Source organism: Solea solea, chromosome 18, assembly GCF_958295425.1.
Source record: "Solea solea chromosome 18, fSolSol10.1, whole genome shotgun sequence".
Taxonomy (NCBI): Eukaryota; Metazoa; Chordata; class Actinopteri; order Pleuronectiformes; family Soleidae; genus Solea; species Solea solea.
Genome location: NC_081151.1, coordinates 5,158,323 through 5,174,567, shown reverse-complemented (window position 1 = coordinate 5,174,567; position 16,245 = coordinate 5,158,323). Strand labels below are relative to the sequence as shown.

Here is a 16,245-nt window from a genome sequence, read left to right as displayed (position 1 = left end):
TATATGATCATTAATATGCACTTTAAATAAATAAATCCTGCCATATTTATAATATCAACTATAGGCCTTAATAATCTCGCACAGTCATAATTAGCCTTTAACCATCATATTGTTTGGATTATAATACAGATTATTAACTCTAATTATAACAACAATAATAATAGCTCATTATTAGGTGTATATTAGTAGCTATTATAAAGTTATTTATTAGTCTTTCTATGTTGGCTCATTCTGTATCATAATAATCTGCTGCTGCTGCTGCTGCTGTGGGATTACAGGAGCGTGCATGCAGCAGAGTGGGTCCATGTCGTCCAGCTGTCGTTTTTTTTTTTTTTTTTTTCTTGTTTGATGACTTTCCTGTGGCATCTGGATATCAATTATCCATCCGTGTGATCCAGTGTCTGGGCAGAGAGATCATAGCTGCTTCCCTGTGTGTGTGTGTGTGTGTGTGGAGGTACACACGCGCGCTGATTTATTCCGTGAGATTGAGGTAATTTTCTGCAAACATGCAGCATTTCAAAGACTAAGACGTGTGAAAGGGAAGATTAAATTAGGGCCAAACGAAAAATCACACGCGCACAGACAGACGCAGCTCGTGCTCAGTGAGTTTATTATAAAAGGCTTCATTCAGTGTGATATTTCTCTGTGTGAGCGTGGATTTTATTCCCTGCACATCTTGAAGATGTCATTTCTTCTTTTTTTATTATTATTATCATTATATTATTATTATCCTGTCTAAATCCTCTTCTTCTTTTATCCACACAGTCCCCGGGAAAAATGCAGATATTTATCCGAGAGAGGGCGTTTTATAATAAAGCATCCATGATTCACAGAATCCTGAATCCTGGCAGCTGATTGGCTGCTGGCTGCTGCCTCTTGTTGGGTCGGACCTGTTGGATAAAAGGACCATTTTCTAAAGGACTCATGTGTGTTACACGGAGGATCATGCACTGGGGACCAGCAGCCTGCTGTAATAAGACATAGGTCTCTTTTTAAAAAAAATAAAATAAAATTAAAAATAATTAAAAAAATAAAGTAGCAATCGAGTTATGACGGGGAAACAAGGCGCCGTGCTGTCGGAAAGTTTAAATGTGTCGGAGAAAACGTCCGTGGCTGCAAATGGAGGCGGCAACAGCCTCCAGGCGAAGAGCAGCGCCGCGCACCCGCCGCACAGGTGCACCGGCTTCGGCATCCAGGAGATACTGGGGCTCAATAAGGAACCGCCCGCGGCCCCGAGGCACAGCCTGGGCTCGCTGCCGCCCGGTGCGCACCTCATCGCCGCCAGGTCCGTGCTGGGCCCCGCCGGCGTGGGAGTGGGAGTCGGGATGGGATTAATCGGCCCTGGTGGAATTCCGTCGTTTTACAGTCAGCCCGCGTTTTTGGAGACGGTTCTGTCGGACGCACACGACGTTCACCTGCAGCCGCACAGCAGACCCCTCTGCCCGGCTGCAGGGCCGATGGACACCAGCCAGTCTGCGAGCTCAGGTCTGCTTTTTATTACACTGCACTCATACACTGTCATTACCACTGTAATAACAATGATATAATAATACACAGCAACAGATTAAACGATGCAATCACTGCAACTACAAGTTGGGGGTTTCAGCTGCTACTGTTTTTCTCCTTTAATACAGTTATTATCATTATTGTTGTTGCTATTTTTTGTCAATTGTTCACATTGAAATGTAAATTATAAATAGCGTTTGTGTCAAATATGCTCTGTTATTATCCTCACTTATTATTTCTATTTATTTCTATTTTATTTCTTTTATTTTCAATCCAGACTCCGAGGATTTGTCTTCAAATGAACGAAAACTCCCAAAGTCATCTGTAAATCAGAGCAAGAAGCGCAAGAAAAGACGTCACCGGTTAGTTGATATTTCTGGTTTATTCGGCTAATAATCTTTTCTTCTTCTTTTTTTTACTGTTATAAAATCATTGATAATCATTTACAGGATGTGTTTTCTTTCTTGAAAATATTATTTTACAGTGATGCCAAAATGCATCCTGTAAAGTCTGTGTTTTTGAATATTGATACAGGTAATTAAGGTGTGTAATTATTGGTTTTTATCAGTATTATTATTAGTCCTCTGAGCTGCTATTATTAAAGGATATATTCATTTAATTTAAATTCAGTTTTATCCAAGGTTTTGTTTATAATTATACTGTTTTTTTTATTTGTTATTGAACATAATGAAATAACTGCCCCGCTCCCACAGAACCATATTCACCTCATATCAGCTGGAGGAGCTGGAAAAGGCCTTTAATGAAGCACATTACCCGGATGTTTACGCCCGAGAGATGCTGGCCATGAAAACAGAGCTTCCTGAAGACCGGATACAGGTAAAATACTGTCTTATTTTTAGGCTCGTCTGCTTTCATAATTATATAAATTGACATTATGTAATCGAATTTAATTTAAAAACAAGCGTGTGTATTTCATTAAATTCAGTGATTAAGGGATTGTTGGACACCTGTGTGACTAATTACCCGATTTAGATCAATATCAGTGCTGTCAATACTAACAATTGACAGCACTAAAAAAAATAGTTTAACCTCAGACAAACATCAAACATCATTTATTGTCTCTATTTATTTATTTACTTATTAATTTGGGGGCAAAACCCCCCGCAGAGGAGAACTTGACACACACTATGAAAGGACACATAATCAACACATTGTAGCAGTTTAAAACTTATTTTTTAAGGTCATAAAATAACAATTCGTTAGATTTTAAGTTTGTTTTTGAGATGCACTCATTAACAAATGTTTATGTTCAAATAATTGCCTGGCTGAAGATGATGTCTTGTATTATTACTACCGACTTTGCAACTGTAACATATACATGATATAAATATCTAAGAATTACTCGATTCATTGTCAACTATTTTGATGACCGATTCATCGGTTTGAAGCTTTTTTTTCATGATTAAAACAAGATTTGTGATCTTCTTAAATGTGAATATCGTCTGGTTTCTTTGCTCCAGATGAACAAAGAAATCAGTTAACACTGAGACATTCCAGAACATCATCATTTCCAGGTTTGACCAACACTGATTATCGTTTTTCTGGCATTTTATGGACCAAACGATTACCCGATGAATCGAGAAAATAATCACTGATGAAAATAATCGTTAGCTGCAGCTCTAATATCTGTACTTTCCTTAAATTATAATCCCAATTAATGAAGCACCTGTGGAAGCAGATGCAGGTCGTTCATCTTTTCACTTTCACGTGGATCGATCAGTGCTCACTGCTCCCCCCTTTTTCTTTTTTCTAAACAAAGCCCCTCTCTCTCTCTTCCTCTTCCTCTCTCTTCCCTCCCTCGCGCGCGCCCGCGCACGCGCAGCCAGGACAGATAATCTCTCATCAGCCGCAGTAGTTGGATGTGAAACAATTTGTTCTCGGAGAAGAAGCCTATAACGACCTAATCAAGCTATCAAGGCTGGAGGGGGGGAGGGGGGGGAGTGGTGGTGTGGTGTGACCTGGACCATCCATCTGCCCGCGGGAAGCCTTTTAATCTCGTTCTCATTACGAGCTGCAACAGTGTCCACCGACGCGAATAAATAATAATAAATAAGTAAATAAATAAATAAATAAGTAAATGTGTCTAGAGATTTGGAGGAGGAGGAGGAGGGGGAGGAGGAGGAGGCTCCTATCCAAAATAAAATTAACACCCAATTTTCTCACTGAGTGTAATTAGTTAAATCAGATGAGCTGGAGGAGGAAGATGCTGCTGCTGCTGCTGCTGCTGCTGCAGAGACGCAGGGAGTTCAAATGAAATAACTACATTGAATGTATTAGCACAGGTCAATAGCTGCTGCTGCTGCTGCTGCTGCTGCTGCTGCTCCCCCGAGTCCCGGTAGTTTAATTTCCCGTGATATTTGCCCGCCTGTCCGCCATCGATTGGGCCTGAAATTAACTTATTTTTCAATCAGGCTCTTCTTGCCCCAGGGTCGCTCCTCCTCCTCCTCCTCCTCCTCAACCTCAGCAGCCTCAGCCTCCACAACTGGCTTTTTTGAGCGACAGGGAAGCAATTTCTGTAGTTATGAAATAAGGGTTATTATCAGAAGAAGAAGAAAAAGGGGATTTGGTCGTTTTCAATTGAATATGTGCCCCCTCATCTCCTCTCTGGCCTCCTCCTCCTCCTCCTCCTCCTCTCCATCCTCACAGAATCACCACAGGAGCCTAAAGTAGAAGGTTTAACAGTCCTGTGTTGTGCTACACAATCAATTTGGCCTCTCTCTCTCTCTGAGCTGACAGAGAGCCTGCAGCTCAGCAGCTGCTGCTGCTGCCTGAGGCTGAGTGCAGTGTCCTGCATGTGTCAAAGCGTCTGTGATGGCAGAGCAGGAAGCAGGAGATGAGTCCTGACAGAGCAGGCAGAGATCCCTCACACCTGTAGCAGCACATTATGGAGAATCAATGGACTGAATCAGAAAACAGAAGCAACAGTTTCCTTAAAGTTACACAGTCACTGGTTTGAAAATAACCACTGGAATATTTTAATATAATCGTTTTTTTCGTGCCCCTGATAAATAAATGTGAGCCTCCACTACCTTCAGAGAAGGTAACTAATGTGTTTAGTGGATAAATTACAGCCTATAGCTTTATAGTGCAGTTCAGAATCATTAATACAAATCTGAGGAGAACATTTTGGACACACGTGGAAAAAATCTTCATGACTCATTTTTTGCTTAGAGGATGTTTTTGCTTCATTTATTTATGCAGCATTAACATATGTAGGATAAACACCTGCAGCCACATTCATGATCACAATTATTGATATCTCATTATCAGTCATAGCATGTAATAATGCCAACACATATAATAGAAGGAGATATAAATGTTGTAAAAGTTGGAACTGGATTATTTAGTGGCCAAAAACATTAATCCTGGAATCATCATGTTAACGTCTTTGTGGTCAGGAATGACCACTCCTCTTATGCTGAATATGTCCAGTGTCGTTTATTTTCTACAAGAGGATTAGGGCCACAAAACAAACAAAAACAATTTTACAGAAAGAAAACAATTATAAAACAACATACATTCTGGGATTATATTCAGAATTCAGAGATTAAAGTCAGAATTCTGAGAAAAAAGTCAGAATTCTGAGATTAAAGTCAGAATTCATTTTGCATTTTTATAATGCATATAAACAAATGTTTTTTACATCACATCACATACATCATATATACCAGGCTGCAATAAGCATACCAACAATAATCCAGTTTGCATAAAGTATATTGAAAATAATGAATTGGGGTTTTTCCCTTAGACCACAAAATGAAGGTGCATCATGACAAAACGTGGCAATTTAAGAGTTAAAAACTTTACAAATGCATTAAAGTTTGATAAGATTGATGTTGGTTTAATTTTTTTTTTAAAGAAAATAAAAAATATAATAATTTATACAATTTTCATTTTTTTATGAGCGTATTTTGGTGCCCTAGGTGAGTATTTAGCATTTTTATAATGCATATAAGCAAACATTTCTGCTAATCTTACATCACATATACCAGGCTGCCATAAAATGCAATAATCAAACCATAAATAATCCACTTTGCATGAAGTATATTGAAAATAATGAGGTTTTTTGCCCCCCCATAGACCACAAAATGTATTATAGGGTTAAAAATGACAGTGACCTGTCGTCCCATCACAGGTGTGGTTTCAGAACCGCAGAGCCAAGTGGAGGAAGAGGGAGAAATGCTGGGGCCGCAGCACTGTGATGGCCGAGTACGGGCTGTATGGAGCCATGGTCAGGCACTCCATCCCTCTGCCCGAGTCCATCCTTAAATCTGCCAAGGACGGCATCATGGAGTCGTGCGCCCCCTGGCTGCTCGGTGAGGCTGATCTCTGCTCCACCCAAACATTAAAAACTATTCCCACCAGGGTAACACTTGTAACACAATAACAATATGGGATCATCTATTTTGTGACTTCTGCATAATTATTGCTACTTTTTACTATTACTATCAGTCCCTCAACAACACATTTTTAAAGCCTGAATATGTGACCTATAGACACACGCCCCTGGATGTCCATATAAGGAGTTGTGTATTTGTCACTAAGGGTTAAAGGCAACACATGTTATTTCACATGTTATGAACTACCAAGTAATTATGTAAGATGTGTGTAGGAGGAGTCATTTCAACATTATTGCAATTTTGTTTTGCACACATTTTCATGCAAAGATATTTCACTGATGGAAATAATGTATTATTACTGTAATATTACCTACTATTATTAGAAAATAAGATGGTATTGCCATATTATTACCTTCTTTGACTTTACACAGTTACTCATTTGTCTTTGTAAGTACAATAGAGATTCTCATTTGGCTGAGCTTGAGTACTTAAAGCAAACAAAACTCCAAAATAGAGTTGTAATTGTAAATATCATGTACCGTTCAGATGCTATATTCTAAACCGGAACTATTTTTTTTTGCTTGATGTTTTCAGTCCAAGATGGCTTACCAATCAACAGACGCAATTCTAAATCTGAATACCCGCAACTCTTTGCAGGGATGCACAAAAAGTCCATGGAGGCGGGCGAAAAGTGCGAGGTGCCCCAGCCGCCACAGCCCCCACAGCCGCCGCCACAGCAACAGCAGCAGCAGCAGCAGCAGCAGCAGCAGCCGCCCGGCTCTCAGAGGGCAGAAGACGCTGAGGTGGAGGAAAAGAGGTCAGACGGCAAGTCCACCATTTCTAAAGAGGAACTGAGAGAGAACAGCATTGCTGCACTCAGGGCCAAAGCACAGGAGCACAGTGCCAAAGTGCTGGGGACAGTTTCTCACGACAGACTGCAGGAGGCCAAACAGGAGAGACAGGTGGCGGAGGAGAAAGCCACTGATCCCAGCAGTCCAGCAGAGGAGGAGAATAAAGACTGAGGACCGTTGTCCTCCTCCTCCTCCTCCTCCTCCTCCTCCTCCTCCTGAGTGAATGCAGTGATCTGCTGTCAGCATGTGTACGCACTCCGTCCTGCAGCTTTTCTCCCCCAGCGTCGTCATCGACTTCAAAAACTCATCTGCTCCACAGAAAGCGCAAAATGCACTTTTTATGATTTCACTTCCAAACTTAAACGTGTCGACGTAAAGCTGTTGTTTCTGATGCGCGGCAGAGAGGAGTCGGGGCTCAGTGGGAGCGACGTGTTAATATTGGTTCATGTGCACTATATAGAGTCTGACGTGTCATTAATCCCATTTTTAATCCGGATTACCAACGAGTCAGACTTTACTTCATTGTTAAAAGATTCATTTTAATGTTGCTTGTACCATTGGCACCACCAGTTTGAAAAGAAACAAAGTAAATGTCGTCCTATGTCCCGCTGTACATAATTGATATATTAATCTCTCTCTCTCTCTCTCTAAGGCACAATTTGAAAATATTTTTTTCTTGTAGTAAAAATGTTTGTGTTTTCATTTCAAAAAAACGTGTATAACTGAAAATACAAAGCATAAAAAAATAGAAATAGCCTTTTATTAAACGTGTTGTTTTTTGTGTGTCTGTTCTAACTTTTCCTCTTCTTTTGTACTTGTGTGTGTGTGTGTGTGACAAATGATTTGATTGTCAGAGAAATGACTGTTGCTCATAAAGTCGCCCTCCTTGTCGGAGCAGCGACTTGTTGTCACTCGACGCTCGGCTGGCCCCGGCTCATTAGGAGAGACCCTAGTCCCGCGCTTTGGCTTTATGCTTGGGTTAGTCCTTATAATCCGTCACAGTTGAGAGCCTTCAATTTCAGATTAAACCCGGGGACCGGAGCTTTTGGGACAGGGGAGCCAGTGAGAACCCGCCCCACTACAAGCAGACTCACCTCAGCCCTGATTTAAAATCACTTTTTAATAGATGCTATTAGCAGCCGACACTCAATCTTTTTCATCCTCTTATCTGAACACTTAGCTGAAAGCAAACCGCTTTATTTGCTGGCAATCCTCCCTCAAGCTGTTCATGAAACTTTGTATCAGGCCACTCGAAGTCCACGATGTCTGCATTAGGTGTAATCCATATAAGATTATACACTTCACCTCCATTAATAGGATAATATAGGCTTGTATGTGCAGAACAGCAAAACAACGACATTTCCTTGGCACTGTCTGATGTGTGAAACACAATTTTAGTGCAAAATAGAACACTATAAAGGATAAAAAAAACACCATGTTATTGTGCGTTTGTATCAGTGTTCTTCAGTTTTGTGGTGTTTTGAATGGAATGACCTTTATCAACTTAAAATCTGATGAAAAGAAAATGTCATTTTCACCAACCGTATAAAACACACCTGAGCAAATAGTACTGAAAGTGTTTAAAATCAGATTGAATTTGTGAAATTTGTGAAATACGTCACAGTTCAAAGTTCACGTGGCTCGTTTTTCTGAACAAAGAAGAAAAGAAAACAATTGTTGCTGCTTTATATCACAACTAAAAATGTGATATAAAATGACTCAACAACACATAAGAAGAGGGAAAAACAACCCCGTGACCTACGTGACCTATAAACACACTCACACACCCAGGATATCCATATAAGGAGTTGTGTATTATTCCCACGGTAATTTACCATGAGTGCGCTAAGGGTTAAAGATGTTGTGTTTCCAAATGGAGAAAGGCCCGGTCATTAATTGCATCGTCGACAGAGGTGAAATAAAACCTTAATTAGAAATGTTGACGCACCGTGATGCAGATTTAATAGGACACTCACGTTACCTTATTAGTGGTGTGAATAAATAAGAGCTCATTCTACAACACCTGAAAACAAGGAATTCAAATTAAGCAACTTCACCGTTTAAAATACATTTCTACGTTTATTTTGACAACTTGTGCAAAACCACAACACAACTTAAAAAAAAAAAAACCCTACACACCTGATTGAAATACTGATTAACGAGCCACATTAGAATCAGGTGTGTTGGAGCAGGGCAGTGGCTCCCTGGGACCAGGATTGGGAAACCCTGTTTTAGATGTTTCCCTCACTCCAACACACCTGATTCAAATATCCAGCTCGTCATCGAGCTCTGCTGAAGCCTGACAACAACAACAACCGCCCCCCTCGTTTGAATCAGGTGTGTTGGAGCAAAAACTGTCCTCAAACAATATTGTCAGTTTGCTGCTTATAGGGACTTAATGGCTACAGCCTGCTACCAGAGCAGAGAAGACTGTGGTCGTATACTGTAAGACTGGACTCTTGAATGAAGGTTTGTTCTTCTTTCGCAGCTCAAACACTCATGCAATGTCCACTTTTTCATAATACACAACTCGTGTTGAGTCAAAGTTATGATTCGTTTTATATCGCATCACAAAACTGCGACGTATTTCACAAATTTCTCAAATTCAATCCGATTTTTACACATTTTGAGTACTTGTTGCTCGGGTGTGTTTATATAGCTGGTGAAAATGAAAATGTTTTTTTCATCAGATTGCCTAGGTTGTGATGAAAAAAGGAAATAAGACACTCTATATTGCACATTCTTATAGCCTCTGTACGTTTAAACATAGCGATGGAAAAACGCAGCCAAAATGCTGATTTTCTCTCTGAGGATATTGGTACTGAGGAGGAGGAGGAGGAGGTAACTTGAAGGATTTACTTTCACTGTTTGATTCACCATGTGAGGACTAAACATGGACTATGACCTTTTAGAAAGTGTTATTTTTCTCCTTTTGTTTTATAGTTCAAATGTATTTATTTCATGTATACTGATGTTAAAAGCTTTCTGTGTAAGTTAAACTATCAAATTCACCCTTGTTTGTTTGCTCCCTCCCAACAGGTGGAGGCTGATTGTTGTGATTTCCAGCACAAGTGTCGAGTGGGAGGAGCCTACATTATAAATGTGAGTGCCAGTGTCACACAGTTTCTCCTCAATGAAGGCCTGAGAGCCAAAATGTCACTCAGTTTTAAGCAACAATGTTTATAATATCATACCTTTGGGTTTACATGTGGGTTTTAGACTTTCATTACAAAGAACTTTCATTAGAAATGCAAAAGTGAGATTAAATTCTGAGAAAAATTCTGGAATTAAATTCTGAGAAAAAAAGATAAGAATTCTGAGAGAAAAACAGTTAACCTCCCAACAGGTGGAGGCTAATTATTGTGATTGCCGGCAAGTGGGAGGAGCCTACATTATAAATGTGAGTGCCAGTGTCACACAGTTTCTCCTCAATGAAGGCCTGAAGCCACAATGTTACCATTTGAAGCAAAATATCCGATATCTCTGGGTTTACCTGTGGGTTTTTAGGCTCTAAGCGTCATTACAAGCATCATTAGAAATGCAATCCTCTTTAAGAAGACATTTCCTGAACAGCCGTTTAAGTCTGAGTGAGCGTAATGATCTGTGACGACAGCTTCCATAGAAATCTCGCTGCAGTTCATTTATTGAGGCCAAGACATACACAGCGTTGGGATTATTCCTCTAAAGTGCACGGCTGTTTAATCCCACGCGAGTGGAGTATGAGATTTGCTGAAGATCAAGCTGGTTACATTGGGATTGAGGTGGGATTGAGGAGGTAATTCACAGTCTCCCTTATGATGGGATGGGCCGTCTGCTTGTTGAAGACCATCATAAAATCATCTCAATCCATGCTAAGTGAGATCAAGAGTGGCGGCATGAGGGGGGATTAATGGAAAGATTTCAACTAATGCAATATTAACGTTCAATTCCATGATTTCATTGGTGAGATTAAGTGCCTGCAGATCATTTTGGGATGGCTCTGAGCACTGTTGGGAGTGCTCTGTTGAGATGAAACCAAATGGAGTTGTGGTGACCAGACTAAACTGTAGTGTTGTGTATGTGGTGCTGTTCTGCCATCTGCTGGTCACTCGTGGCATTGCAGCTCTGTCATTGAAATTAATTGTTTCCATTTTGTTATGTGCTACTTTACAACTAGCCTTTGACTTTGTATTTAGTACACTTTCATTATATTTAAAGGGCCACTTGGGACAGATAAATGTGGTATTTGATCATCACACAGTGGATCTGAGACACAAGTCTCATCCACACAAACAAAAGAGGAAGTTGGGATTGAAAGTCGACGTCAAAGTCACTTCCTGCTCTTTTACTGTGTATATTTCAAGTTTGAGTAAAAGATCTAATAAATAAATAAATACATTTAAAAACTGGTCATATTTAATACAACTGTGGAATAGAATGTGAATTAAAAACAAACTGCAGCATTGCAATGATTTTTAGTTTGTTCTTCATTTGACCAAGTGGGGGGAAAAATGGGTGAAACTACCCTTTAATTCAATCCAATCAGTTTGACTTCAGAAGAGCTGAATTAAAGATTAACGTCAGAATTCTGAGGTAAAAAAAAAAATCAGAATTCATGTTTTTCTCTGTTATTCATTCATCTTTTTTTTTTTTTTACAAGTGGCCCTAATACGTTTATTCACAAATTATTGGCACATTTCATTTTACCTATTTCTTTCACCCATGTACCGCATTGCATTTCTTCAGCCACATGGTGGCAGTGTTCACCTTCCTCATCAAATCAAACAGACCCAGTTGGAACCTGATGTGATATAAGATCACACATTTGACCACCAGTAGCCATCGTGATGATCAGCCCTTAAAGCACTGCAGTGACATCTTGACACGTCCTGGTGTCTGTCAGGCTGATAAGAAGGACATGTTAGGGCCCATGCTCGTTGCAAAAGCTCCGCAGCAGAAAAGATGTGATATCTTGATCAATATTTGTCATCTCTTGTCACTGTCCTCAGCGATGAGACTGTCTGTCTGCTGTGGGTTAATGGAGACACGATTGATGCTGTGGCTAAATGATCTGTCACGGCCGAGGACTGATTTCATCATCTTCCCAGAGCCTGATCACACACAGTCGACCGATTCTTGATTCTTTGCAGGATAAGATTCATCATCGTCTCCGTTTGTCAGGACTCTAAAGTTGCTCTGAGACATTTTCTCTCTGTATTTGTGTCATAATTATGTTAATTTAGTCTCAGCAGCCTTTTGATTAGGCAGCTCCAAGTGAAGTCGTTGTTGTTGTTGTTGTCGTCGATGTCTCACTGATATTTTATTTTTATTTTCATTATGATAGATTAGAATCTGACTGCAGCACATGAAGGGACATGGAAAGTGAATAAGGGAGATTAAGATGAATCTCATTTGCCTGTCTGTTAATACGTTGACATTTTCCTTCAGCATAACAGTAAAGTGTGAAGTATGACTTTCCCAAATGTAAGATATCCATACGTGTCCAAGACAGTTTTATTTTGGGTTATAAGACATAGAATCAGAATTCTGAGGTTAAATTCTGAGGAAAAAAGTCCGAATTCTGAGAAAAATCTGAATTCTGAGATTAAATTCTGAGAAAAGTCAGAATTCTGAGGTTCATTTCTGAGAAAAGTCAGAATTCTGAGGTTCATTTCTGAGAAAAGTCAGAATTATGATAAATTCTGAGAAAATTCAGAGCAAAATCAGAATTGTGGTATATGATAGATTAAAATCTGACTGCAGCAGATGAAGGTACATGGAAAGTGAATAACGAAGATTAAGGTGAATCTCATTTACCCCGTCTGTTAATCTGATGACATTTTCCTTCAGCATATAAGCGGCGTGAAGTATTACTTTCCTGAATATAAGATATCCATACATGTCCAAGGCAGTTATGAGATGTAATGCAATATTATGGACGCCAACTGCAATAAAACACGTTTTCTTAGGATAATACAAGCATCTCGTGTCCTTGAGTGACCTTTTCCTGTCACAGCTCAGACAGGATTCCTCTCTGTCACTGTGGCCTCTTCCAACGACAGGTATATTTAAAGACGGACTAAGTTGTCGTCCACTGTGTCCACCGTCCAGCCTTCAGTATTGGGGACGTTCCACAGGCCATCTGTGGACACTTTCAGATGCCAGCTGCAGTTACCCGAGCAGATATTAACCGAATTGCTCTCCGTTCGCATCAGATATTATATCACCAGCCTTTATTACTTCTTGCTTCAGAAAGATGACACCACCACCTCCCTCCCTCCCTCCCTCCCTCCCTCCCTTTGGAAGTGTCTGGTGCTCAGGTTGCAATTAAAAAGCAACTTATCATTCGACGCTGACATGAGGCAGCTGTTTTTGAGTCACTTGTTCAGCTCTACCTTTTTTATGAGAAGAGAAACATGGACAGATAGACAGAGTTCCCTTGTTGCTCGAGAGCGATAAGTAAAGGCAGAGGATGAGGCTGTGGGGTTTCTTATCAGTGTGTGTGTGTGTCTGAAAGAGCCGGCGCCTACTGAAAGAGGCATGTTGCTGTGCGACACAAAGGTGTGAGGGCAGATAAGCATGCATGTATGAAATTCTTCAAAGATGAGCTTAGCTCGGATGTGAAAGGAGGAGCGAGGGAATGCAATAGAGAGGTAGAGAGAGAGAGAGAGAGTTTACAGGGATGGATTCTGACATCTGCATCTGAAGAAATGCTGTATGGATGTCCTCATTTCCTGAAATACACATTTGTCCACAGCATAAACTGTAACGAAGACGTACTCGGATACTTGCTGTATGTCAGGGGTTTATAATCCAGCAGTTTAAGGATTTATTTCAGTTCCCAGAATGAAGGAAAAACACATTTTAACCACTTAACAAAAGACTCACCAAATAACATCCACAGCCTACGTCAGAATGTGTTCACTGCTGCTATAGACAGCCCTTTTTTTCCAAGTGTTTGTTTACGCTAATTTGCACAAAATCCCATAGAGAGAATGTGTTTTCTGGGAGGTTTTCGGTTAATCCGAGCGAAGACTTAGAAACCTTAGAACACAGAGCATTTTGGCTGCTTTTTTCCATTACTATCTTTAAAACATACAGTCTTATATCCCTTTTTTCCAGCACAACCTAGACAAAATTGTCATTTTCACCAACTATATAAACACACTGTTCACGTGGCTCATTTTTATGAACAAAAACAAATTACTTTTGTCAATTCTGACTAAAAATGTGATATAAATCATAACTTTTACTTAACAACACATAAGAGCCTGAATATGTGACCTATAAACACACACACACACCCCAGGATGTCCATTGAGCTGTGTATTATTCCCACAGAGACTTGGAGGCAGCCCAGACCAGAAAAGGTCAGAAAAAGGGGGACAAATACAACAACACACACAGCCACTCTTCTTAGGACACTCTTCTTTTATCATCTTCAGGTAATTCATCAGACTTTGCCTTTCTCTGCTTGAATGTAAATTGTTTAATCTTCAAACGGCGTGAAGGGTGTTTATAATCCACCAAACATACGACTGGAATACGTGGTTTTTATTTACAGCCTCTGTAATACACCGCCACTCCAGCAGTGTTCTCACTCTTCCAACTGAAAGTGGAAGAGCTTTTGGAGCTTTTAAGGACAACAAACACAGAGTGGTTCAATATGCAGCTTTCAGTTACTGTAACCAGAGCGACCTCTTCTTGATGCATCCTTTGCAAGGAGGCAAATGGCACAAAATCAAGATGCTGTTTATGCGTCTGCTGTCTGTGTGCGGGGCGGCTGAGAGCGGTGACAGGTATTTTATCAAAGCAGCGATAAGAACCTGGAAAAAAACGCCTTTAAGCCAAATGAACAGTCAAGAGCATCATGCTCCTTATTAATGTAGCACTCGGCTCTAATGTCTTTTTGTCTTTCTACTCCCTTTCACTTGCTTATCCATTTTGTTTCGGCCCATTCATCACGTTGTTGTTTTTTTCCTTCCAGAAATGTGTTTCTCACTTTACTTCTCTGTGAAAGTCTCATTATTTTTAGTTTCTATTTCTTGCTGTTTACTCGATGTGACCTCTGGCGCGTATTATTTTGGAAACTTTACAAAAATCGACCTTTAAGTTCATTTTAGATACATTTTTATTTACAGCAGCATATATATATATATATATATATATATATATATATATATATATATATATATATATATATATATATATATATATATATACATACATATATATATATATATATATATATATATATATATATATATATATATATATATATATATATATATATATATATATATATATATATATATATATATATATATATATATATATATATATATATATATATATATATATATATATATATATATATATATATATATATATATATATATATATATATATATATATATATATATATATATATATATATATATATATATATATATATATATATATATATATAATATTAAATGTTGAATTTATATAATGTGATAAATATAACCAAAATTTATTATAATAAAAATGCTATTCCCTGTTGACCAGTTTAGGGCTGCAGGAAATCGACTGGGGGGCCACATGTGGCCCGAGGACCAAGAGTTTGAGACCTGACAATATCATGAGCCATTTTTTTTTTAAAAAGCAAAAACCAAAAAGGACTTCACACATGTAATGAAATATTTGCAGAGAAGTTGAAATTCAACCTCCTGCAGCCTCTTGGAAAGTTTTTATCACATGGGGGTGGATGACTAATAAAATCAGTTTGCTTCTGTTGGTCTGAGCCAGCGATGGATGCCGAGAGTGAGTGTGCAAGCAAGCAGGCGTGGGTGAAGCTTCCTATCTATCGCAGGAGAGAGAAAGTGAGAGAAAACACATGTACTCGCTCGCAGAGTGAGCCCTCTTCACCGCCCAAAACAGCTGCCATGCCCAAAACAGCTGCCATTGATGAGAGCGGCACTCTTCGCCCCCGTCTTCCGCCCCCCCCCCCCCCCCATCGAGCCACATCTCATGCATTAGAAAGTTGGAGAGTCTGCTGCAACAGAGGGAAAAGGGTCAGGCTGTAGCGACTAAGCGTTATCTGCTCCATTTAGCCTCAGGCAGTGAATGATAAGGATATCATTAATTATATCTAATATACTGTAGGTGTAACTAATCTTTTCTGCTTCTTGAGTCTGTGCAGTTAAAGGTCAAGTGTGTACGGCAGACTATAAGAAACAGATTTCTCCGCTCATCCCTCTCGTACCCGAGCACATCAGGGAACTATGATGGCCTTCCCATACCAAAAAGGATTATAGGTTTATTTGCAGCTTCTACTTAATAACATGAAATGCGTACTCTGGCCAGTTTGTCTCTTTATTCTCCTGTAGAAACATGTCGGCCTAGAACAAAACCCCCTGTCTATAGTAAGGCTTAATTCTGTGTTATTATGTTTCATCACTTCCTGTGTGCAGGACAGCCGACAACACAATATATCGTGCTGGTAAAATCGGACGACTGCGAGCAGCTATGAGTGAAAACAGAATTTTACTGCACAAAAAAACACT

General features: G+C 39.5%; 1 protein-coding gene across 2 annotated transcripts; it reads left to right on the top strand.

Annotated features, from left to right (window-relative positions):
* Positions 1-757: 757 nt before the first annotated feature.
* vsx2 (visual system homeobox 2) lies at positions 758-7,463 on the top strand. 2 transcript variants are annotated; one of them, XM_058615643.1, is made up of 5 exons: positions 758-1,485; positions 1,784-1,868; positions 2,220-2,343; positions 5,663-5,843; positions 6,525-7,463. In XM_058615643.1, exons 1-5 carry the CDS (start codon positions 1,050-1,052, stop codon positions 6,887-6,889), a joined length of 1,191 nt encoding a protein of 396 aa, XP_058471626.1. In that variant the 5' UTR covers positions 758-1,049; the 3' UTR covers positions 6,890-7,463. The 2 variants fall into 2 exon arrangements, with proteins under 2 accessions (XP_058471626.1, XP_058471625.1); XM_058615642.1 differs by having other exon boundaries at positions 759-1,485; positions 6,462-7,463.
* The last annotated feature ends 8,782 nt before the right edge of the window (positions 7,464-16,245 follow it).